This window comes from Hypanus sabinus, chromosome 4, assembly GCF_030144855.1.
Source record: "Hypanus sabinus isolate sHypSab1 chromosome 4, sHypSab1.hap1, whole genome shotgun sequence".
NCBI classification, from domain to species: domain Eukaryota; kingdom Metazoa; phylum Chordata; class Chondrichthyes; order Myliobatiformes; family Dasyatidae; genus Hypanus; species Hypanus sabinus.
This window is the reverse complement of record NC_082709.1, coordinates 110,243,683-110,270,025: the sequence shown is the minus strand read 5'-3', so window position 1 is coordinate 110,270,025 and position 26,343 is coordinate 110,243,683. Positions and strand designations below refer to the sequence as shown.

Genomic DNA, 26,343 nt, shown 5'->3' with positions numbered 1-26,343 from the left:
AACACTTAAGATAGAAATCAGGAGGGCTAAAAGATGACTTCAGATTGCTCCGGCAATGAAGTAAAAGAGAATCTCAAGGGCTTCTATATCTATCTGAAGAGCAAAAGGATAGCAAGTGACAAAATTAGTCTTCCTGAAGATTAGAATAGCCAACAAAGCTGAAGAAAGTGATGAAAGAGATCTCAAATGCATCTTCTGCATTGTATTTACTCAAGAGACAGACCCTGAGGCAATAGTACTGAGGCAAGTACAGAAGAGGAAGCGCTTGCTGTCTTGAGGGACTTTAGGATGGAGCAATCTCCAGGGCCTCACAATGTGTCCCCTCAGACTCCATGGGAGGCTAATTCTGAAAGGGCCCTAAGCCACAGTTGAGGTGTGAAGGCCTAAAGGTTAGTAAGTATTGTTCAATTGTTCAAGAAAGGCTCTAAGGATAAAATGGGAAATTACCAGCTGGTGAGCTTGACACCAGTCACCAGTAAATTACTGTACACTATAGTACAGGATATTTAAGTATTTGGATAGACTATCTGATTAGAGATAGTAACATAGCTTTGTGCAAGGTAGGCTGTGTGTAACCAATCTTATAAGAGTTTTTCAAGAAAGCTACCAAAAAGGTTGATGAAAAAAAAGCAGTGGACATTGTCTACATCTACTTTAGCAAGTTTAAGTCGTTTGGCATTCAAGATGAATTAGTCAGTTGGATCCAACATTGGGTCAGTGGGCGATGCCAGAGAGTGGTGCTAGATCGTTGCCTCTCTAACTGGAGGCCTATGATTTGTGGAGTGCCGATAGGTCTGTTATTATTTATCATTTATATTAATAATTTAGATCAGCAAATTTGCAGATGACACCAAGAGTGGGGCACAGTGGATGATGAAGTAGGCTATTAAAACTTGCAGTGGGATCTGGATCAGTAGGAAAAATGGGCTGCAAAATGGCAGATTAAATTTAATACAGACAATTATGACGTGTTGCACTTTGGGTGGACAAACCAGTACAAGAATTACACAGTGAATGGTAAGGTTGTGAGGAGGGCACAGAACAAAAGAGACCTGGGAATACGGATCCATAATTTCTTGAAGGTCGCATCACAGGTATATAGTGTTGTAAAGGGAGCTCTTAGCACATTGGCCTTAATAAATTAGGGCATTGAATATAGAAGATGGGATGTTATGTTGAAATTGCACAGATGTTGGTGAGGCTGAGTTTAGAGCATTGTGTAGATTTCTGGTCACTCACTCACAGAAAAGATTTCATTAAGCTTGAAAGAATGCAGAGACAATTTGCAAGGAACTGAGTTAAAGGAAAGGTTAACTATATTAGGTCCTTATTCCCTGAAGCACAGGAGAATGAGAGGAGATTTTATATGGAAAATTATGAGGGTTATAGATAGGATAAATACATGCGGGCTTTTCCCCTCAGGCTGGACGAGACTAGAACCAGAGATCTTAGGTTTGGCATTAAAAGTGAAATATTTAAGGGAATCTGAGAGAATGCATCTGAGGGTGTAGAATGAACTGCCAGTGGAAGTGGGTCAATTGCAACTTTTAAGAAAAGTTTGGATAAATACATGGATGGGAATGCTTTGGAGCATTATTGTCTGGATGCAGGTATGTTGGACAAGCTGAACATCAGGATGGTATTGACTAGATTGGGGTGAAGAGCCATTTTCTGTGCTGTAATATGTCATGATATCCTCTATACTAGGGGTTCCCCTGGGGTCAATGGACCCCTTGTTTAATGGTACTGGTCCATGACAAAAAAAAATGTTAGGAACCTCTGCTCAAAACAAACAACTGAAATAAAAATCTCTTTTTGTACTGCTGGCAAACTTTATGCCATAGCCCAATTTTTCCTTATTGATCTTTTCAAAAAGCCTTTGCTTTTCCCCGTTCTGTCCACTCTTCTAACACACCACCCACAGTTGCATAATTATACACTTTAAGTTTGATACTATTTTCACCTCTTTTCTAACTTAACCACAGATGATAGGTCTTTCCCCTGGTATTTTCTTTCTCAATGGAATGTACACATTCTGAAAGACTGCTTTCAATGCCGGCCACTGCAGTTCAATTGATGATTCCATAACCTCAAATGTAAGTTCATTTTCCAGCACTCCTTTCATGTCCTTGTGACTGCTCTTATTTAAGTTAAAAATACAGGTTTTAGAGCCATTTTTCTCCCTCACAAAATGAATGTAAAGTAGTGCTGTTATCCAGGGGTCTCTTCAGAATGAGATAATTAATCCTATGTCATTATTCAATACAAACTCAAGTACAGCCTGCTCTCCAGTTGGCTCCAGGCAGGCTGCTCTAAGTAACTGTCTTGAATACACTATTTGCTCCTCATCTAGCCCACCTTTTTCCAAATAATTTTTTCAGTACACATAGATTGTAATTCCCCATGATTTGTGCCATTTCTTTCCAACAAACTTCCATTATTTTATAGTCTGTTCTACTGTGTGATTGCTTCATGTGGGTCTATACATCTTTCTATTTCTTCCCTTCATTATTTCTTAATTTCCACCGAAAATGTTCCTACCTCCTGGTTTCCTGAACATAAGTCATCCCTCTCTATTACTTCAAGATTGTGAATTTCTTCAACTTTTCCTGGCTTTATGTCCTTTTAAGGTGTCATGTACCCTTATATACTTGGGGACCAATCTACATCATTCAGCAGCAAGTTCATTATCTTTGTATTTTTTCTGTTAACACCAAGTTTTAATGATACATGCATTCAGATACAAAGCCTTTAGTTTTGTCTTTTTATTATTTTCATTTAACATTTTGTTTTAGTTCCTTGTTCTTACCATCCAAATTTAAAGTGCAGAAATAGGCCATTTAATTTCTCAAATGTGTTCTGCAATCTTTGAGGGCAATGATAATATATTAGCCATTTCCATATAGCTACCCTAACTTCATATCCATTAATATCATTGGTTAACATAATTCTATATATCTCAGAATTAAAATTAACTGACCTCGTAACAACTGCTGGTCAGAGCAGAGTTCCAAATATCCATCACTGTGTGTGTGTAGGAGCATTTACAAACTTTGCTCCAGGTAGGCATAACTCTAATATTTATATTTATTCTTTTCAATAGGATTCCCAAAACCATAAAAATATCTTCACTCTGGCTGCCTTCTATCAGATTCCCCCAAGAAACTAAAGTATTTTTTCTCTAGCTACCTGCTAATAGTTCAATGAATTTCACACACATCCTTTGGGTGCACCCATGTTTATTTTCAGTGAAAAGGAGATTTTATTTTTGATCTGTACTGATTGTGGTTTCCCAATAAGGAAGTCAAGGAAATAGTTGCAGAGGGAGGTACACAAACTTTATGTTTAAGAATTTATTCATTTTTCCCTTTATAGAAAGTTGTACGCGTGCCACTAATTTCACAGTGAGTTTTAAATAAAATTTGAAGTAATGATTTAAAGAATGTCAACAAAGCAATCTATTCCTCTGTTGATTCAAACTAAAAGGCGTAAGACTAATGAACTCCCAAAGCCCTGAAAAAGTTATTCAATATTCAATTTGATCATGGCTTATTTACACTGTAACATGCCAGAGGCCTTGCTTTAACAACCTTTAATTCTTCTGCTTAATAAATTCAATGTTGTTTTAAACTCTGCCTTCATAGGTACTGAAGTAAGAAGGTTTAAGATTTCCAATGCTAATTACCAGTATTAACCTAGCATGGTCCTAGTGCCTGGAGGAAAAGGCATATTGGAAAGAGTCAGCATGGACTCCTAAAGGAGTGGCCGTGTTTGCCTAATGATATAGTTTTTAAGCTAATAAATATGGCGGTAAAAATAAACATGGACTTCGAATGTACATTTATACGTATGTAGGTTTAAAGTCCAAAGGATTATCAAAATGCAAATTAATTATCTGTGAATGTATGGCAAGGCGAGTAAAAATGTATGCCGGGTCCTTCAAGAGTAAGCCTCACATACTTCAAGGTTTAGGGGTAAAAGGTCGTTCTCTCAGGTTTCAATCTCAAAGTTCATCAAAAGGCTGCTAGCCGACTTTATCTTATCAAGGCTCACAGTTTTCTGTAAATATCTTTTCTCAGCATTGAAGTGGTTAACAGATCAGAAATCCAGAGCTGTTAAATCTTTACGAGCCTATGAGGTATTTGGTATGCTTAGCAAATAAAACGGGTTCAGCCTTTTCTTTGTCCAATTCCGACCATCTTCGTCTACATCCTATTTGCAAGCTTAATACGTTTTGTGTAGCCAATGAAATTTGCATTTGAGAGGAAAGCCAACGAGGAACGATTTTCACAAAGCTGTGACATGTTACTCCGTGCGAGTACTGCAGGGAGTTGAAAAGCCTGTTTTTACAGCAACAGCAAGGTAAGCTTGCTTCGTGTTCACAACCTTTGTTGCACAAGACTGGGAGACCAGTTCGTTAGTTCGTTAGTTTCCGGCTTGATATTCTAAGAGAGCTGACGAGCCACGATGTCATTGAACCTACAAGAGCAACTTGGAAGACCAAGATTTATCTTTGTTCTACCTGAAAAGTAGTCCCACTGTTTTGAACAGAATTTCTTTTGTGTAACTGTATAAATCGGGATCGCAAAACGGCGCTCAAATTTTCCTGAAGTTTTCAAGCCGGACCGTTTAGCAGAAACTAGTAACCAGCATTCCCGGGATTCAAATGAAGCCGATGCTGAACAGATAACCGAAAGCACACTCCCTGCATTGCTCGTCTTTAAATTCCAGGAAAATAAACACAATTTCGCAGTACGGATGTGTTCGCCGACGTAACTCGACTGTAAAATTCTCTCTGGACAAAAACTCTAAAGTGATCGGAAAAGGAGCGAAGTTTTCGCACTATGGCAGCCGCCAACAGCAACAGCACCCATTGTGAGCCCGATGATTCCTTTAAGTACACATTGTACAGCAGCGTATTCATAATGGTATTCGTCGTCGGCCTCGTATCAAACTGTGTCGCCTTGTATGTTTTGAGGTGTTCCTTAAAATTAAGAAACGAAACCATAACATACATGACAAATCTCGCCGTGTCAGACCTGCTGTTTGTCTTCACACTGCCGTTTCGGATTTTCTACTATGCGACCAGGGACTGGCCCTTTGGGGATTTGTTGTGCAAGATTTCAGGGACGCTGTTTCTCACAAACATGTACGGCAGCATCCTCTTCCTGACCTGCATCAGCGCAGATCGATTTCTGGCTATCGTTTACCCTTTTAAATCGAGAATGCTGAGGACAAGGAGAAATGCGATTATTGCGTGCATTGTTGTGTGGTTGACCGTGCTGGGAGGAAGTGTTCCTGCGACTTTCTTGCGAACTACCAGCGAAAAGGCCAATCAGACGAAGAACTGCTTTGAAAATTTTTCCAACCAGACCTGGAAGAACTTCTTGTCAAAGATTGTAATATTCATCGAGATAGTCGGTTTTATAATCCCGTTGCTGTTAAACCTGTTCTGCTTTTCAATGGTATTGAGAACTTTAAGCCAGCCCGTTACTCTTTCCCGCAGTAAATTTAACAAGAAGAAAGTGCTCCGGATGATTGTTGTTCATTTCCTCATTTTTATCTGTTGCTTTGTGCCATACAATATAACCCTAGTAATGTATTCACTGGTGAGGACTGAAGCGGTGAGAAATTGCTCAGTGGTAACTACAGTCAAAATAATGTATCCCATCACATTATGCTTTGCTGTGTCTAACTGCTGCTTTGACCCTATTGTTTATTACTTCACTTCAGAAACGTTTCAGAACTCAATCAAGAGGAAGTCGAAGTCGTTAAGGTTTGAATCGGACTTTGAGACCTTGCCCACTGTGGGCTTCCTCACAAATAATCTGCGGACATCAAAATCTAAAACGTTCAGTTTAGATTCAACTGTCTAGTTATTAATTACATAGGGATATCCTATTATCACGCTTTAAGCGAGCAGAATTTTTTTTTACCAGAATTTAAACTACAGCACTAATTATCACTACCGTCAGTGGGGTGTGGCTAATGGTTCACTGACACAGTTTTCGATCTGTATGTAGGATGGAAAATGAAAGGTAATGTAGCACTCTCGGGGAAACCGGCAGAGGAGTGTAAAAGACGATTATTTCAGTTTGTGATATAATTATCCACATTATATAGTACTAATTTTGCCATTTAACTCAATAAAGATCAAGGGAAAGACAGTAAATACCAGAGGTACAAAGGAACCATTGCCACAAGCGATTTTATGTAAATTTTGCTTTTAGTGGGGAGGGGGGATTCTTTTTAAAGATTTCTCCTTTAATGGAATGGACTATAATTGTTATTAAAGGCACATTTTTAAACATTTTATCTATGTGAAAATAAATTAATGCTCTAATAAATTAATAATCTACTCTTTATTTAATAAAATAAGGATTGAGCTGATTATAATCCAAACCCTGCCACCTATATGCAGTCACCTTTACTCCCCCTTGCAATATAAAACATCAATCCATCTTGTCTTTAAAAAGTCAAATATACTGCTTTGGTACTGTAAAAGAGTTTCAGACTGGTGATTGTCAAAAAAAGATGTTTAATCTGTTTAAAATGGGTGAATTTTTTTTAAAATGTGATTTTTGATTCTACCTTTCCAGAAGATGTTCGATAAGGTGTCACATAAAAGACTTAAGATAAGGGTGCATAGAGTTGTGGGTGTTGAGGATTAGTCAACTTTTAGAAAACTGAGTTGGGATACATGGGTGTTACTCTGGTTGGCAATCAGTAGTGAGTGGTGTACTGCAGCCGTTCAATATGCACTGATGATCTGGAAAAGGGGACAGAGTGTAATGTATCTAAAGTTTGCCAATCATACTAAATTGAGTGGAAAAGCAAAATGTGCAGAAGATACGGAGTCTGCAGAGATATAGATAGGTTAAGTGGGTGGGCAAGGTTTCGGCAGATGGAGTACAATGTTGGTAAATGCGATGTCATCCACTTTGGAAGAGAAAAAATAAAAGAGCAGATTATTATTTAAATAGTTTAAAAAAACTGCAGCATGCATGCTGCTGTGCAGTGGGACTTGGGAATGTTTGTGCATGAATCACAAAAGGTCAGTTTGCAGGTAGAGCAGGCTATCAAGAAGGTAAATGGAATGTTGTCCTTCATTGCTAGAAAGATTGAATTTAAGAGCAGAGAGATTATGCTGCAACTGTACAGGGTCCCCATGAGGCCGCATTTGGAGTATTGTGTGCAGTTCTGGTCTCCTTACTTGAAAGAAACACTGGTTTGGGAGAAAGTGCAGAGGAGGTACACCAGGTTGATTCCAGAGATGAGGGGGTAAGACTATGAGAAGAGATTGAGTCACCCAGACCTGTACTCACTGGAATTCAGAAGAATGATAGGAGATCTTACAGAAACATGAAATTATAAAAGGGATAGATAAGATAGAGGCAGGAAAGTTGGTTCCATTGGTAGTTGAGACTAGAACTAGGGGACATAGCCTCAAGATTTGGGGGAGTAGATTTAGGATGGAGATGAGGAGGAAATGCTTTTCCCAGAGCATTGAATCTGTGGAATTCTTTGCCCAATGAAGCAGTGGAGGCTACCTCAGTAAATATATTTAAGACAAGGTTGGATAGATTTTTCTCATAGTAGGGGAATTAGAGGTTATGGGGAAAAGGCAGGTAGATGGAAATGAGTCCATGGCAAGATCAGCCATGATCTTATTGAATGCGGAGCAGGCTCAATGGGCCAGATGGTCTACTCCTGCTCCTATTTCTTATGTTCTTATGTACCTTCTTCCAAAAGAGGAAACATCCTTTTCCCAATCACTTAGTGAGGAGCTCTCATCATTTTTTTAATGTCTCAGTCAAGTAATCTCATTCTTCTAAATTCTGGCAGTTAAGAGTTTAGCAAATCTCATAAGAAAATCCAACATTCTAAGTACTAGTCTTGCAAACCTTCTCTGAACTGTTTCCAATGCCTTTACATCTACCTTTAAAAATGATAGCCAATGGAGTACTCCGGGGATATATCCAAGTACTCTTTGTTTAGTGATACGGATTTCTTCCTCAATAACTCTTTGAGGCAGTAAGTTCAAGAACCTACTTCCCTCTGGTATTTCAACAAAGTAGTTTAAGTCTATGGCTTTTTTTTTAATACTTTGGCTCAGAAAATAGGTCTTCCTATTTAATCCAGGCCCCTCAATTTTAAATTTGCAAGTAAGTCTCCCCTCAACTGCTTCTACCCCAAAATACTAGCTTATCTAATCCTTCCCAATAGATTCAACTTTCTAGACCAAGGAACATCATGTATATCTTTGCTGGTGTGCTTTCTGATGCAATTATACCTCTCCTGTAATGGAGTAACCAGAAATGCATGTTGTAATTGATCTGTGACCTAACTTGAGTCTAGCATAATCTCACTAGTTTTATGTTCTGTGCCTCAGCTAGAAATGGAAGGCATCTGTCAACTTTTCAAAACTACACTATCAACCTGTCCCGGTATCTTTAAGGATCTGTGGACACATAGTCCTGTTTTTCCATGTTGCCTGGTGTTCGTTTCATTCATTCTACTTTTACTTGCCTTACTGGTCCTTCGCAAATACAAAACTTCACGAACATAAAGTTCTATATTTCTGTCAAACTAACAACACTACATGTTCTTTAGTCTAAAACTATCCTCTTCACTGTCAACCATACATTCTATTTGATTCATCTAAAAACGACTTTATCATGCCACCTCTACATGATTGCAAATAATTTATTAAATATTTTTTTAAAAATAGAACCCTGTATTTAACAACCTTCTAGATACAAAAAAAAACATGTAAACCCTACCCTCTGAATCCTATCACTGAGGCAGTTTGATTCTAATTTATTACTCTCCTTCAGATCTGCTAAGCTTTCACCTCTCTGGCCTATCATGTAGGACCTTGTCAAAAGTCTCACTGAAATCTATTTGGATAATATCAAATATATTTCCCACATCAACCCCCCTTAATCTTCCAAAATGATTCCATCAAGTTAATCAGACACAACTTTCCCAGAATAAATCCACAACTGTCCTGAATTAATCTGCACTTTCTAAATGGAGGTTTGTTGTGTCCTTAAATGGATTCCAATGACATGCCCATTAGCAAAATTAAAGTAACTGACCCACATTTATTTAGCTCATGTCTTTTTTAAGCTAAGTTACAACGCCAACAGTCCTTCAATCCTCTGGCACCACTCCTGCAATCAGAGGACACAGAATATAATCAAAAGCCTCTGCAGTTTCCTCTTTTACATCTTTTAACAGTCCAGGATTCATTTCATTCAGACCTAACGACAATCCATTTTCAAAGATGAAACACTTCCTCTTTTAATGTTATCCCATCCATTATTTGATATTCATCTTGAATACATCATTAGCATCATCCACCTCTTTGTGAAGCAAATGACAATATATTGTGTAAGAACCTTGTCCATATCCCCTGCTTCCAAACAAAGGACTTGGTTGTCTTTTTTTATGTAATTATTAAATATATTTGGATTTCCTTTCTTTTCCAATTTCCCTTTTAGCTTCACCCCTGCATTTCAAAATGCTTCTATGCTGTATTAAGTTTTCATTACCTGATTTAGTTTTCCCCTTTTGCCACAGTCATTGGAAAGGCAATCCTATGTTATAGTTTCCAGTAATATTAACTGCCTTCCAATGGTAATGTTGCGACATTTGAAATTTATTACTCTTACTAGTATTTACATTAAGGTATATACTGTTTAAAACAGCCAGATTCCTTGTATATTTTAAAACCTTTGTTTTCTCTGCCTTTCAAATTTTGCCATTAATTGTCTGTCTCTAAATCTTTGCCCAGCTTCTCATCATGCTGCAAAGTCAGAAGCCCTCTCCAAAGGTACTAATAAACCTACCCACAGCAATACTGGTCCTGGTCCCATTGAAGCATGCGCAGGCCCCTTTTCTAGAATTATCCATCTTGATACAATGCAGATTGAAATATTTATTGCACTGTAAGTTACTCTCAATTTCATCTCACAGCTAAAAGAAATTTAAAAACTGCTATTATAAAGAAAACTATAATGGCTTGATTGCTTAATATCCTTATTACAAGCCATAACATCCAACTTATGGACAAGCCCTACAAATTAGCTCCCATAACACCATTAAATTAAAAATATAACATGGGTTTGTTCTGTGAATGTTTCTTCCTTCTCTACTTGTAGTAATTGTTCTTATCAGTCTTATGGGCTTCTGATGCTATTCATTACAAAACTGTGGAGATATGGTTACCATATCAAATGATTTCTTTTGTGTATTTCCTCACATGGACAAAATAGACATATGGATGAAATAGACTATGGACATCTGTAAAAACAAAACCCATTCATTACTTAGACAAGTGTAGTACAAAGTTCAAACTCTTATTTTCTTTGAAATGCCTTAGCTAACATTATGAACAAATTAGGTAATTACATATAATAAATAGAACAAACACAAATGGCCCTTTCAAGTTTTCATTTAGAATAAGGAATATATAGTAGATTTTACATTTGAATTCTTATATGAAATAGTCCTACTAAATTCAACAATTGAATTTTTTTTAAACAATTCATTTAGAAGAAAAAGACGACATCTGAAATCAACTCAAAACTTCTTCAATATCATGCATGTTTCCTCACCAATAATCAGTGCACTAAAATCATTCCTAACAATGCAAACATCTGACGTTTTCGTCCCCGGCTACAGATAAATGATTGCCGCACATTTCTATCTCACAATGACAAAAACGTCATTATGTATCCTTACCCTCCCTCACAAAGGCAAGTTTATTTAGAGAGTTGAGCAGTTCAGACAGAGATCTGCATTTAAATTCATACCCAGGACCACTTACACTACTGAGTTAAAGGGTGTTCTGGAGAGAAGATAATGTTTCTACAGTAATAATCAATAGATCAATATTTTGTTTTGTCTGATAGGGTGAGGCCATGGTTACCATAGTGATAGGGTGTCTGGCCTCATCTAATCAGGAAATTAACTAAAAAGTCTTCAATAGCCTATCACCATGACAATCTTGATCTCATTCTGTTAGGGATATTTATTTTAGCCTATCCATCCCTCGCCCCATAGTCTGCAACTTAAAGTGAACTTGTTTCCTCTTTCACAGTTAAAGTTACAGTATGGAAACCGGTCCTTCAGCCTAAACTCTGCATACCGACTGGGATATCTATCCAATTTGCCTGTGTCTGGCCCATATTCCTATAAACATTCCTATCTACATACTTGCCTAAATATCTTTTAAACAATGTTATCTGCCTCGATAACATCCTCTGGCAGTTCATTCTATATTCTAAAAACCCTTTCCATGACAAAGTTGCCATCAAGTGTTTTTTGATTTTTCTCCTCTCATCTTATAGTTTTAGACTCCTCTATCTTGGAGAAAAATGATATGAATATTCTCCTTACCTACACACCTCATGATTTTATACACCCCTAAAATATCATACTTCAACTACCAAAGCTCTAGTGAGGGAAAAAAAAGTCCCAGCATATTCTCCTAACTCGGGTTCCCAACCCTTTTTATGCCACGGTCCGCTACCATTAAGTGGGGGACCAGGTTTGCAATCCCTGCTCCAACTCGAGCCCTACAATTTTGGTAACATCTGCATAAAACTTTTCTGCAACCTTTCCAGCTCAATGACATATTTCCTATTGATGGGTGACCAGAACTGAGCATCATACTCATACTTCACCAACAACTTGTACAGTTCTAATATGATACCACAACTCCTGTTCTCAATGCTTTGCCTGATGAAGGCAAGCATGCCAAATCTTTTCTTCACCACCCTGTCCACCTGTCTTGTCACATTCAGGGAACTGTAACTGTACCCTTGGTCTCTCTGTTTTATAGCACTCTCCAGGACCTTACCGTTTGCTGTACAAGTTCTACCCAGGTTTAATTTATCAAAATGTAACACCTCGCACTTGTCCAGGTTAAATGCCATCTGCCATTCTTTCATCCATTTCACTAGCTCATCTGGATCCTGTTGTAATATTAAATAACATTACTCACTGTGTACTATACTATCAATCTCTGTGTCTGACAAGGAGCTTTCATCTGAAATATTCACTCTCTTGCTGTCTGACATATCAAATGCTTCCACTTTTTTTATTTTGGATATTCAGAATTTGATTTTTTAAGCTTTCATTTATTTCCTTAATGCAAATAAGGTTTAATCAGAATTCTCTACATCATCTTCTCATCTGTGTTCTACTTACCATGTCCATTTCTGCCAAATTTTAGTCTTTCTATATATATTCAATATGCTTCAATTAAAATGTGGATTATTAACAACCAGCAAATTAGATGTGCTTTTGCTCCGGACCTCATGTCATAATACCTACTGCTTTGAGTACACAATTTATTTCCTACTCCCGAATCAATTCCCTCCCCAAGCCAATAAGGTTACTTTTAACTTCTCAAGATTCTATGTTTATTTATAGAATCTATAAGGAACCTTGTCAAATGTCCTCTGGAAATCCATATCTATAACATATAGGTACAAAGCCTACAAATCCATCTGTCACCTCACCTCCTCAGGAGATCCAATTAGTAAATGCAAGGGTTATTGAAAAGGTAAGGAGGCACGGGATCCAAGGGGACATTGCTTTGTGGATCCAGAACTGGCTTGCCCAAAGAAGGCAAAGAATGGTGGTAGATGGGTCATATTCTGCTTGGAGTTCAGTGACCAGTGGTGTGCCTCAGGGATCTGTTCTGGGACCCCTACACTTTGGGATTTTTATAAATGACCTGGATGAGGAAGTGGAGGGATGGGTTAGTAAATTTGGGGATGACACAAAGATTGGGGGTGTTGTGGATAGTGTGGAGGGCTGTCAGAGGTTACAACAGGACATTGATAGGATGCAAAATTGGGCTGATGTGGGAGATGGAGTTCAACCCAGATCAGTGTGAGGTGGTGCATTTTGGTAGGTCAAATATGATGGCAGAATATAGTATTCATGGTAAGCCTCTTGGCAGTGTGGAAGATCAGAGAGATCTTGGGGACCGAGTCCATGGGACGCTCAAAGCTGCTACACACGTTGACTCTGTGGTTAAGAAGGCATACGGTGCATTGGCCTTCATCAATTGTGGGATTGAGTTTAAGAGCTGAGAGGACCCTGGTCAGACCCCACTTGGAGTACTGTACTCAATTCTAGTCACCTCACTATAGGAAGAACATGGAAACCATAGAAAAGGTGCAAAAGAGATTTACAAGGATGTTGCCTGGATTGGGGAGCATGCCTTAGAGAATAGGTTGAGTGAACTCAGCCTTTTTTCCTTAGAGTGATAGAGGATGAGAGGTGACTTGATAGAGGTGTACAAGATAATGAGAGGCATTGATTGTGTGGATAGTCAGAGGCTTTTCCCCAGGGCTGAAATGGCTATCACAAGAGGGCATAGTTTTAAGGTGCTTGGAAGAAGGTACAGAGGAGATGTCAGGAGTAAGTTTTTTTTATGCAGAGAGTGGTGAGTGCATGGAATGAGCTGTTGGCAGCGGTGGTGGAGGCGGAAATGATAGGGTCTTCTAAGAGACTCCTGGATGGGTAGATGAAGCTTAGAAAAATAGAGGGCTATGGGTAAAGTCTAGGTAGTTCTAAGGCAGAGGCATATTTGGCACAGCTTCGTGGGCCAAAGGGACTGTATTGTGCTGTATGTTTTCTATGTTCTATGTTCTAAATCTTTAAATTTATACTCACTGCTAACATTTGCCCAAATATACAATTACTGTCCCCAATAAGAAATTTTACTAATCTTCCCATAACTGTATGTAGACTAATAGCCATTCAGTTTCACAGTTCATTTCTATTGCTTTCATATTTTGCTTTCAATTCTATTGCTTTCAATTTTACGGAACTAGGTAGAGGATTGGAAACTTCCAAAGAGGATACAGAAAGTTTTTCAGATATACAAAGAGTAAAAGAGGTGAAAGTAGATATTGGACCGCTGGAAAATGAAGGTGGAGGTAGTAATGGGGAACAGGGAGGCTCCCATTATGGATAGAGCACTGGCTGATGGGCAGGAAGCAAAGAGTGTGAGTAAAGGGAGCCTTTTCTGGTTGGCTGCCGGTGACTAATAGTGTTCCGCAGAGGTCGATGTAGGGACTGCTTACTTACACTGAGTATGTCAATGGATTTGGATGACGGAATTGATGGTTTTATGGCCAAGTTGCGAATGATACGAAGTTTAGTGGAGGGGCAGGTGGAGTTGAGGAAGCAGGGAGTCTGCAGATGGACTAGGACAGATTAAGAGAATGTGCGAAGAATTGGTAAATGGAATACAGTGCCGGGAAGTATATGGTCATACAATTGGTAGAAGGAATAAAAGCATAGACTATTTTCTAAATAGGGAAAAAATTCAAAAATCCAAAGTTCAAAGGAACTTGGAAGTCCTCATGTAGGATTCTCTAAAAGTTAAATTTGCAGGTTGAGTCAGTGGTGAGGAAGGCAAATGCAATGTAAGCATTTTTTTGAGGGGACTAGAATATAAAAGCAAGGATGTAATACTGAGGCTTTATTAGGCACTGGTGAAGTCTCACTTGGCATATTGTGAGCACTTGTGGGCCTCTTATTTTTGAAAGGATTTGCTGACATTGGAAAGGGGTCAGAAGAAGTTCACAAAAAAGGTTACGAGGAGAAGGCAGGAGAACGGGGTTGAGGGGACAATGGATCAGCCATGATGAAATGACAGAGCAGACTTAAGGGGCCAAATGACCTAATTCCAGAATCAAATGATTTCAAAAATTACGACTGGAGAAAAATCTGTATTATTTACTTCCTGTGATATACCAGAATGCAAGCCATCGATTATTGACATTTGCCAATTTTTAATGCTAGTCCCTATCCTTGATATTTTTCTTTCTGAAGTTCTTAGACATATTTTCATCTAGTTATTATTTTTAATATATTTTAACAGGATACAGGCATCACTGTCAAGGCCAGCATTTATTACCTTGAAGGTGTAGTGAGCCTCTCTGAACAACTGCAGTGCTTCTGTAAGAGTACTATTTCTAATATTGTTGCCAGGTTGGGGAGGGGGGTTCAGAATTTAGACCCAGTATAAAAAGTGATGGTGAATTGACATTTATAATCCATTCAAATTAGCACTGACAGGTGGCAAGATTTTCTCTATTTGATGGACAGAGCTGAATTTTATGAGCAATAATAGGGATCTACAATAAATTTTGCTTGTCCTTTTAGGACAGCAATAAATGGGAGCTTTGCATGAGAGATATGGTTAAAGTAATATGAAATATTAAAAGTGAAAGATATGCATTTATGGGGCATTTAATGACTTCAGGACATCCTGATGTGTACATGTCAAACTACTTCAGTAAATACTCCTTGAACTGTCAACAGCAGTAAAGTAGAAAAAAAAAGAGGCAGACTGGCCTGAGCTCCATCCCAAGCTCAAGCTCCCATTTCAATGAATTCTTATATTGACCATCTCTATGTCCATTTCTTTGGCCAGGAACCTTCACCTTGAATTGTGGACCTTTTATCCATCTTCTGTCTACTACTCAAGATCTATTCATTGCTAATTGCCAACAAGATGTTGATTGTCTTTTCCACTCCTCTCTCATGTTCTGACCTGTCCCCCTTTGAGGTTTGCAACATTCACCAAGAACTAATACTCATATTAACTTCAAACCTGCTGAAAAGGGTGGTGATGTGGTCCAGCAATCTGAACTTCATCTAACAGAAGCCAGATATCAGTTTTCGGATACTGCCTCATATCTCCCTTCAGCTCATGACTCCACCATCAAATATCAGGCCATGACCGCCCAAGTAATCATTAGCCTTACTTCCTCAGGAGGTGTCCCCTCCACACCTTCCATGCTTATAATGATCCAGCCCTGCACAGCACACTTGTACCTCCTGCCCAAAATCCAAAAGCAGGAATGACCTAGCGGACCCATTGCATCAGTCTGCTTTTTTTTTCCTTAAACTTTTTCTTCAGAACAGCTCTATTCTTTCAATCCCTGTGGTCTAATCCTTTTCCATTTATATCCCAGACACCTTCAATGTCTCCACCAGTTTCCAATTTCCTGGTCCAAAAAGACTCACCAACATTGTGGACAGACAATTTCTTTGCACTTCTCCACTTCTTCTCAGAGCAGAGGTCCAACCAGTTCCAATAACATCCTTACCCAGCATACTTATTCCCATGGCTGAGCTTGTTCTCCCACTGAACAAATTCTCCTTCAACTCCACACATTCTCCAGATCAAAAAGTATGGGCCTGAGCTATCTGTCCTTTTGTGGGATATTTGGAATGGCCATTGTTTCAATTCTACATGGGTTTGCACCCTCAGCTCTTTCCCTACTACACTGATGACTGCCTCCTGTATTCATGCAGAACTCATCAGTTTCATTGTCAACCCCGACTTCTCTTCCTCTGCTGGATTTTTCAGCCTCAGTTATGAAGATTCACCACAAACGTACCAATTCCCACAGCTTTCTCAACTACTCTTTGTCCTCCCCTTCCTCCAGTAAGGACTGTACTGTATTCTCCCAGTTCCTCCATCTCCATATATTTGCTTCAATTCTGAGAGGTGTCTCTGAAATGTCTTTTTTCCTTCTTTATGTGTACAGGAGAAGCCACCATTGCTCATGTCCTTATCTCACCCATTTTCAGTGCCTATGCTCTCACCTCTTCTCCTGCAGCACAGAATAAGGATAGAGCTGCCCTAGTCCTTGCTTTCCACATCATCAGCCTCCGCATTCAACACATCTTTCTCCACAATTTCCACTACCTTTCAATAGATTCCGTGATGATGACACACCTTTCCCTCTCCTCCCTTTCCAGGTATTTCCAAGCTAGGGAGTTACTAAAGGACAACTCTCTGTAATTCCTTAGTCTCTTCCTCCATTCCCACTAACCTTCCTGTTTTTATGACACTTTCCCTTGCAATTTCCAATGATGGAACACCAGTTACTTCATCCCTTCCCTTCCCATCATCCTAGGAATCAATGTTTTCTCGAGAAACAACAAATTAAATGCACTTCCATTCAGTGCTCACAAACCAAAGCAGGTTGGGTAACCTGATTCACAGATTAGTCTGGAAGGTTAGATTGCATGGGATCCAGGAGATCACAGACTGGATTCATAATTGGTTCAGCGGTAGGAAGCAGACCATAATGGTTGAGCATTGCTTCTCAGACCAGAGGCCTATGTCTAGTGGTGTGCCACAAGAATTGGCACTGGAATCTTTGTTAATTGTAATCCATATAAACAATTTGGATGTGATATACAAGACATTGTTAGTAAGTTTCTAGATAATACTACAATAGGTGGTGTTATAGATTATGTAGAAGATTATGAAAAGGAGTATATTGATCATATAGGTATGTTGGCTGAGATTTGGCAAATGGCTCTCAGTCCACATAAATGTGAGGAACCTCAATTTGGAAGGTCAGGATAGGACTTGTACAATGAATGGTTGGGCTTTGGGGAGTGTTATAGAAGGTTAAGGTTCACTGGAAGTGCTGAAGCAGGGCACCAAGTGTAGGAGTTGGGAAGTTATGTTGCAATTGTCTAAGATGTTGGTGCAGCCACGGTTGGAGTATTATACATAGTTTTGGTCATTATGTTATAGGAAAGATGTACTTGAACTAAAAATTAAATATTTACCAGAATGCTGCTTGCACTTGGTGACTTGAGTTACAAGGAGAGGTTCAGTAAACTAGCATTTTACTCTCTGAAACACAGAAGACTGAGGGGTGACCTGAAGGGCATAGAAATGGAGAAACCTGTTACATATTCATGTATTTTTGACCCTTACGAGTGATGCAGTATTGCTGGTGTCAGAGATGTGATTAACCTCTATCAGTTCTAATCATTATACTTTGTGCAGGATATGATTCTAAGCATTGTGTTTCCTCAGGGCCCACTGATTAGAGTTTATCGGGGTCCTAGACACCACAATTAAATGCTGCCTGATATCACTCACAGCCATTTCCACTTCTCTTCTGGAACTCAGTGCTTAATTGATACTTTAACATAACAAGACAACACATTCAAAATATGTTTCAATTAAATGGTTCAACTGTATCCGTACTGAGTGAATATTTAAGGTGAAACTTGCACAGCCACAGAAAGGAATCTTCCATGTCTGGTGGCAGCAACACAATTTCCACAAATTTCAGAAGACAGGGATGAGACATGAGGCTTGGAGATCAATGGCCTTGGCAAAAACTCAAGTGGCCACCAGTGAGTAGGTTATTGGTGATATAGCTCAATAACACTGCACAATACCCTCCACCACCATACTAATGATTGAGAATACATACCTTACTGAGAATATTAATTCTTTATGTTGATTTACCACTTCTTAGTGACAGGACACCAGGAAAATTTATACATCTGCCTGTGACTGTACTGGAAAAAACTTGACTACAGGTATGGCTATAAGTGGAGCAGTTACCATGCAGTACTGCAATCAAGATATAGCCTGATCTCATAATTGATTGCATCTGGGGCTCACAGCCATTTCTTTTCATATTAGTTCAACATGTCCAACTGAATACAGAAACCCAGCGATAACAACTCTGTAGATATAGTCACAGACTATTGTGAAGTCAAAGGTGGCCAGATTCAGTGCTTACAGCTGTCCTTTTCCCAAATTTCTCAGGTTTGTTGCCTCTTTCAAATGGGAAAGAGGCTAGACTACTCAGGCGCGTGACATAGTGCTCCAAAGGTTTAAAAAGGAGAGGAATTTTTCAACGGTCTTTTAAATGGAAGCAAGAGGCAGAGTGTGAAGAAGTAAAGGCATCTCAGAGAAAAGCCATTTTTTTCTTAACTGATCGGGGCAAAGAGGCTAGACAGTGCAGGTGTGACATAGCGCACCAAAGGTTTAAAAAAAAAGACCGCCATATACAGTGGCCATCATTGGAGTGGACTGAGTCAGAGTGGAATGGCTTTGGCTCAACAGGCTTCGGCATGAACATGCAGAGGCGAGGGTAGGTTCTGGTATGTTTCTGTTTGTTTGGAGTAGAGAGAATGCCAGGCAGGATGTTGGAATGCTCCTCTTGCAGGATGTGGGAAGTCAGGGAGACCCCCAGTGTCCCTGACAATGACACCTGCAAGAAGTGCATCCAGCTGCAGCTCCTAACAAACCACGTTAGGGAACTGGAGCAGGAGCTGGATGACCTTCGGATCATTCAGGAGAATGAGGAGTTTATAGATAGTAGCTACAGGGAGGCAGTTACGCCAAAGGAGCAGCGCATGGGTAATTGGGCTACCGTCAAGTGAGGGAAAGGGAAACGGCAGGCAGAGCAGGTCTCCCCTGTGGCCATTCCCCTCAACAACAAGTATACCGATTTGGATACTGTTGGGGGGGATGACTTACCTGGGACAAGCTGCGGAAGCTGGATCTCTGGCACTGAGTCTGGTTCTGCAGTGCGGGGGTGGGGGGGAGAACAGGAGAGCGGTAGTGATATGGGACTTGATAGTTAGAGGTACAGACAGGAGGTTCTGTGGTCGTGACAGAGACTCCCAGCTGGTTTGCTGCCTCCTGGGTGCCAGGCTCAGGGATGTCTCTGATCGCATGCACAGCATTCTGAAATGGGAGGGTGAGCAGCCAGATGCCATGGTACACATCGGTACCAATGACGTAGGAAGAAAGAGTGAGGAGGTCCTGAAGAGTGAGTACAGAGAGCTTGATAGGAAGTTAAAAAGCAGGACCTCGAGTGTGGTAATCTCAGGATTGCTACCTGTGCCACATGCCAGTGAGGGTAAGAGTAGGATGCTCTGGCGGATGAATGCATGGCTGAGGAACTGGTGTAGGGGGTAGGGTTTCAGATTTCAGAATCATTGGAACCTCTTCTGGGGCAGATGGGACCTGTACAGGAGAGATGGGTTACACCTGAACTACAGGGGGACCAATATCCTTGCAGGGAGGTTTGTTAGTGCTATGGGGGGGGGGGGGGCGGGGTTTAAATTAGATTTGCAGGGATATGGGAACCAGAGTGCCAGAGTAGATAGTGGAGCAGGGGTGAAAATAAATGACGCTAAAGGTTCATGCAAAGTCACAAATAGAAGGGTTGTGTGTGGTGGTAATAATCTTCTGAGGTGTGTCTATTTCAATGCGAGGGGTATTGTGGGGAAGGCTGATGAGCTGAGGGCATGGATTGACATGTGGAATTATGACATTGTAGCCATTAGTGAAACTTGGCTACAGGAGAGGCAGGACTGGCAACTTAATGTTCCAGGGTTCCAATGTTTCAGACATGATAGGGGCGGAGGGATGAAGGTTGGGGGGAGGGGGGTAGGTGGCATTGCTAGTCAGGGAAAATTTTGCAACAGTGCTCAGGCAGGACAGATTAGAGGGCTTGTCTACCAAGGCCATATGGATGGAGCTGAGAAACAGGATAGGTATGACCACATTAATGGGGTTGTATTATAGACCACCCAATAGTCAGCAAGAATTGGAAGAGCAAATCTGCAGAGAGATAGTAGACAACTGCAGGAAACATAAAGCTGTGATAGTAGGGGATTTTAACTGTCCACGTATTGATTAGGACTCCCATACTGTTAAAGGTCTAGACGGGTTAGAGTTTGTAAAATGTGTCCAGGAAAGTTTTCTAAATCAATATATAGAGGTACCGACTGGAGGGGATGCAATATTAGATCTCCTATTAGGAAACGAGTTAGGTCAGGTGACGGAAGTGTGTGTAGGGGAACACTTTGGTTCCAGTGATCACACCACCATTAGTTTCAACTTGATCATGGATAAAGATAGATCTGGTCCTCGGGTTGAAGTTCTAAACTGGCAAAAGACCAACTTTGAAGAAATGAGGAAGGATCTAAAAAGCGTGGATTGGGACAGGTTGTTCTCTGGCAAGGATGTGATTGGTAAGTGGGAGGTCTTCAAAGGAGAAATTTTGAGAGAGCAGAGTTTCTATGTTCCTGTCAGGATTAAAGACAAAGTGAATAAAAATAAGGAACCTTGGTTCTCTAGGGATATTGAAACTCTGATAAAGAAGAAGAGAGAGATGTATGACATGTAAAAATAAGGAACCTTGGTTCTCTAGGGATATTGAAACTCTGATAAAGAAGAAGAGAGAGATGTATGACATGTATAGAAAACGGGGAGCAAATAAGGTACTTGAAGAGAATAAAAAGTGCAAAAAATACTTAAGAAAGAAATCAGGAGGGCTAAAAGAAGACATGAGGTAGCTTTGGCAGTCAAGGTGAAGGATAATCCAAAAAGCTTCTACAGGTATATTAAGAACAAAAGGATAGTAAGGGATAAAATTGGTCCTCTTGAAGATCAGAGTGGTCGGCTATGTATAGAACCAAAAGAAATGGGAGAGATCTTAAATGGGTTTTTTGTGTCTGTATTTACTAAGGAAACTGGCATGGAGTCTATGGAAATAAGGCAAACAAGTAGTGAGGTCATGGAACCTATACAGATTGAAGAGGAGATGGTACTTGCTATCTTGAGGCAAATCAGAGTAGATAAATCCCCAGGACCTGACAGGGTATTCCCTCGGGTCTCCTTGAAGGAGACTGGTGTTGAAATTACAGGGGCCCTGGCAGATATATTTAAAATGTCGGTATCTACTAGTGAGGTGCCGGAGGATTGGAGGTGTTAGATGACGAGTCTTGAATGATCTTTTGTGTGATGGACAGCAGGAGAGGTAGTGAAGAATGTCCTCTGTAATTAGGTATTTTATTCCCTCAATATGGTAAAAATTATAGTAGCTCTTAGCTTGTAGGCATGTTCTCCTCTCTGTTATAAAATTATATCGTAAGTACTTTTCTACCATGTGGAGGAACAGAGGGATCTTGATATTCAAGACCGTATATTCCTCAAAACTGCCGCTCAAGTTGATAGGGTGGTTAAGAAGGCATGTGGTGTGCTAGCCTTCATTTCCCTGGACACAGAGTTGCAATGTAATGTTGCTGATTCATAGTAATCAGGTTAGACCACACTTAGACTATCATGTTTAGTTCTGGTCACCCCATCTTAAGGAGGATATGGAAGCTTTAGAGAGAGTGCAGAGGAGATTTACTGAGATAGTGCTTGGATTGGAGAACATGTTTTATGTGGAAAGGTTGAGCAAGCTAGAACTTTTCTCTTTGCAGTGACTGAGGATGAGAGGCAATTTGACAGAAACATTCAAGATAATGAGAGGCACAGATAGAGTGGATAGCCAGCACCCTTTATCCCAGAGTGGCAATGACCAATACTAGAGAAAATCTATTTAAGGTGGGTGGAGGAAAGTTTAGCGGAAATGTCAGAGGTAGGTTTTTTTTTAAAAAGACGGAGAGTGGTTGATGCCTGGAATGTAATACCAGAGGCAGACACACTGATACAATAGGAACATATTAAAGACTCAGATAGGCACATGAAAGTAAAAAAAAAAGTGGAGAATTGTGGGCTACTTAGGTGGGAAGGGTTTGATTAATCATGGAACAGGTTTATATCAGTCGCACGGCATCACAGGTTAAAGGGTCTGCATTGTGCTGTCGTATTCTATGACAATCAAAATGAAGGTAACAGATCAGGCAGCATTATCGGTATTGGCTGGAATTGTGCATAATATATATAAATTGTGCTCATGAAGCCGAACAGCACTACACCTTGAAATCACCACTTATTTCCCTCAGCATAGTGTCCAAAGCTGAATCATAGAACATAAAACTGTACAACACAGCAACAGACACTTTAACCCACCATATTGCGGTGAACAAATTAACCTAGTGATTAAATCCCGAACTAATCCCTTCTACCTCCACAATGTTAATTTCTGTCTACTCTCTGAACATTTAGGTGCCTACCCAAGAGCCTCTTCAACATCTCTATTGTATATGTCTCCATGCCACCCTGGGCAGCACATTCTAGACACCCACCATTCTGTCTAAGTATTTCAGCCATTTCCATCCTGGTGAAAAAGATACGAGTCTTCTACTCTATCCATAATGTTATATAATTCTATCAAGTCTCCCTCCATCCTGATTGCCTTAAAAGTTTCGCAGCTTCACAGGACAAGATGTTCTATCAGCGGTGCATGGTTGCACATGTGTTTTCTCAGATAATGAAGTAGTCCACCCCTACAGGATCCGGCCATCCAGCATCCACACTTGGGTTGTTAGGGGTCAATAACATTAGTGGGACACAAATATCAGGTAATGGTTAGCTCCAATCACATCCCCTTGATGTTACCACAGCTAACTGTACCCAATCAATAGCTTTGTTATAATTGACTCTCCAGTCATTCCACCATCAACAATGCACAAGTGTGATGAAACAAAGGAGCTGGCTGTGGACTACACGAGGAATGGAGATAGGCTCACCCCTATTGACATCAATGGATCTGGGGTTGAGAGGGTGAACAAGTTGCTCGGTATACACATCACCTCGGATCCCACTTGGTCTGTACAAAACTGGCTGTGAGGTGAGAAAAGCACAACAGCACCTCTTTCACCTCAGATGGTTGAAGAAGTTCAGCATGAGTCCCCAAATCCTAAGGACTATCTGATTGAAACATATAAGATTATTAAGGGATTGGACACGCTGGAGGCAGGAAGCATGTTCCCGCTGATGGGTGAGTCCAGAACTAGAGGCCACAGTTTAAGAATAAGGGGTAGGCCATTTAGAACAGAGATGCAGAAAAACTTTTTCACCCAGAGAGTGGTGGATATGTGGAATGCTCTGCCCCAGAAGGCAGTGGAGGCCAAGTCTCTGGATGGATTCAAGAGAGAGTTAGATACTCTTATAGATTGCGGGGTCAAGGGATATGGGGAGGGGCAGGAACGGGGTACTGATTGCGTATGATCAGCCATGATCACAGTGAATGGCGGTGCTGGCTAGAAGGGCCAAATGGCCTACTCCTGCACCTACTGTCTATTGTCTATTGACTTTCTACAAGGGCACAATTGAGAACACTCTGACTGGCTGTATGGTAACTGTATTTCCCTCAATCACAGGACTCTGCAGAGAGTGGTGCGGACAGCCCAGCACATCTGTGGATGTGAACTTCCTACTATTCAGTACGCTTACAGCGACAGATGCACAAAAAGGGCTCAAAGGATCATTGGGGATCTGAGTCACCCCAACCACAAACTGTTCCAGCTGCTACCATTGGGAAACAGTACCGAAGCATAAAAGCTAGGACCACCAGGCCAACAATAATTATAAAAAGATTTGAAAAGAAAGACAGGCCATCAGACTGATTAGTTCACTCTGACACTATTGCATTTCTAAGCTATATTGACTGTTCTGTTGTACATCTTACTGCACATACTATTTATTACAAATTACTATAATTTGCACATTCAGATGGAGACGCAGTAAAGATTTTACTCCTCGCGTATGTGAAGGATGTAAGAAATACTCAATTCAATTCAAAATAATTCCTACAGACCAAAATAAGCAATACTTCAACCATACATCAAAAACATGACATATCCATGACAAAACAGCCTGCTACTAACAACCCCATCCACCACCATTAACATTTGCTCCCTCCAAAACTGAAATCCAGTGGCTTCATTGAGTGCATTCCAAAATCTAAACTGATGCAACATCACAAGAGCTCCATTACAGAAGATCATTCAGTCTTCTAAGGCCACACCAGCTTTATGCAAAAACAATCCAGATAGCTACACATACTCACAGACACAGTGCCCCTTATCTGAAATGCATGATAGCTTGGGATCACCATCATTTCCAACTCTGAATCTACATTACTACCAGTAAGCATTTGTCTTACACCATGTTAACCATAGAAAGGGTGTAGAGGAGATTTACAAGGATGTTGCCTGCATTGGGTATCATGCCTTACGAGAATAGGTTGAGTGAACTTGGCCTTTTCTCCTTGGAGCGAAAGGGGATGAGAGGTGACCTGATAAAGGTGTACAAGATGATGAGAGGCATTGATCGTGTGGATAGTCGGAGGTTTTTTCCCAAGGCTGAAATGGCTAGCACAAGAGGGCACAGTTTTAAGGTGCTTGGAAGTAGGTACAGAGGAGATATCAGGGGTAAGTTTTGTGTTTTTTTTTTACGCAGGGTGTGGTGAGTGTGTGGAATGGGTTGCCGGCAATGGTGGTGGAGGCGGATATGATAGAGTCTTTTAAAGAGACTCCTGGATAGATATATGGAGCTCAGAAAAACAGAGGGCAATGGGTAACCCTAGGTAATTTCTCTCAGGTAAGGACATGTTCGGCACATCTTTGTGGGCCGAAGGGCCTGTATCGTGCTGTAGGTTTTCTATGTTTCTACTTGTTCATTACAGATATGTACTGATACAGCCGTTAAGTCTGTTAGATTTTCATCAGTGATGATCTTGGCAAACTCATTAATATCTCTGCTGCTTCATGAACAGCACAAATTTTTCAAAATTTAATGCCGTGTTTTTTCTTAAATTTCTGAAATTAGCCTGCAGAATATTCATAATTACCTTCAATTTTCAGTTTGCCTTAACAAATCTTGCTTGTTTCATGATCAGCATACTCTTAAGCAGTATATGTTCACTCTGATGCTGACAAAATTCACTCTTTCAATACACGATTGTGATCTTTTTTCTGCTTTATGCAGTGATCTTCTATTTTACATTAACTTCTGTTCATTACATATGTCAGATCACTTCTTAGAACTGTCTGTGGTGTGCAACGACCTATGCATCGCCTGCGAACCTTTCTAGGACCTTCTAGAATTTTCCATTTCTGAAGTCATGTCAGAGCTCAAAAAATTCTGGATTTCACAGGTTTTTGGATAAGGGGTACTCAAAATGTACCTGAAAATTCTATCTTTTCATATATCATAAAACACTACAATTAAATCTTCCTTCCCCCTCTATCACTATACTTCGACTACAATTTTTAAACTCCTGGTTTTATATAATCTCCATTTTTTTGTGAACAAGGTTGTTTAACCACCACATGTCACTTGTGGTTCTTCTGCCAATCACCCTCATTCTCTCTTCTCTAATTCTATATTTCCTGTTGATACTCCCATGATTTTAAATACATCTGTTATATTCTCTTGTAATCTCTCTCTCCCAAAGAGCACAACTCCAGCTCTTCCAATATATCAAAACTTAAGTCCTTTATCTCTGGATAATTTAATAATAGAAACATAGAAAATCTACAGCACATTCAGGCCCTTCAGCCCACAAAGCTGTGTCAAACATGTCCTTGCGTTATAAATGACCTACGGCTATCCATAGCCCTCTATTTTTCTGAGCTCTATGTACCTATCCAGGAGTCTCTTAAAAGACTGTATCGTATCTGCTTCCACTATCATTGCTGGCAGCCCATTCCACGCACTCATCACTCTCTGCATAAAAAACGTACCCGACATCTCTTCTGTACCTACTTCCAAGTATCTTTAAACTG

The 26,343-nt window shown here is 40.1% G+C and overlaps 2 protein-coding genes across 3 annotated transcripts in view; one reads left to right on the top strand and one right to left on the bottom strand.

The window, feature by feature from the left end:
- The window catches only part of rb1 (retinoblastoma 1), a 294,100-nt gene that overhangs the window by 101,324 nt on the left and 166,433 nt on the right, over nt 1-26,343 (bottom strand). The gene's annotated exons all lie outside the window — the stretch shown is intronic.
- LOC132393084 (lysophosphatidic acid receptor 6-like) lies at nt 2,850-6,424 on the top strand. The gene has a single exon (XM_059967864.1). It carries the CDS (start codon nt 4,845-4,847, stop codon nt 5,874-5,876), a length of 1,032 nt encoding a protein of 343 aa, XP_059823847.1. The 5' UTR covers nt 2,850-4,844; the 3' UTR covers nt 5,877-6,424.

Excerpts from the sequence above, each read along its gene's own strand:
- LOC132393084 (XM_059967864.1), top strand. The coding sequence starts at position 4,845 with ATGGCAGCCGCCAACAGCAACAGCACCCATTGTGAGCCCGATGATTCC.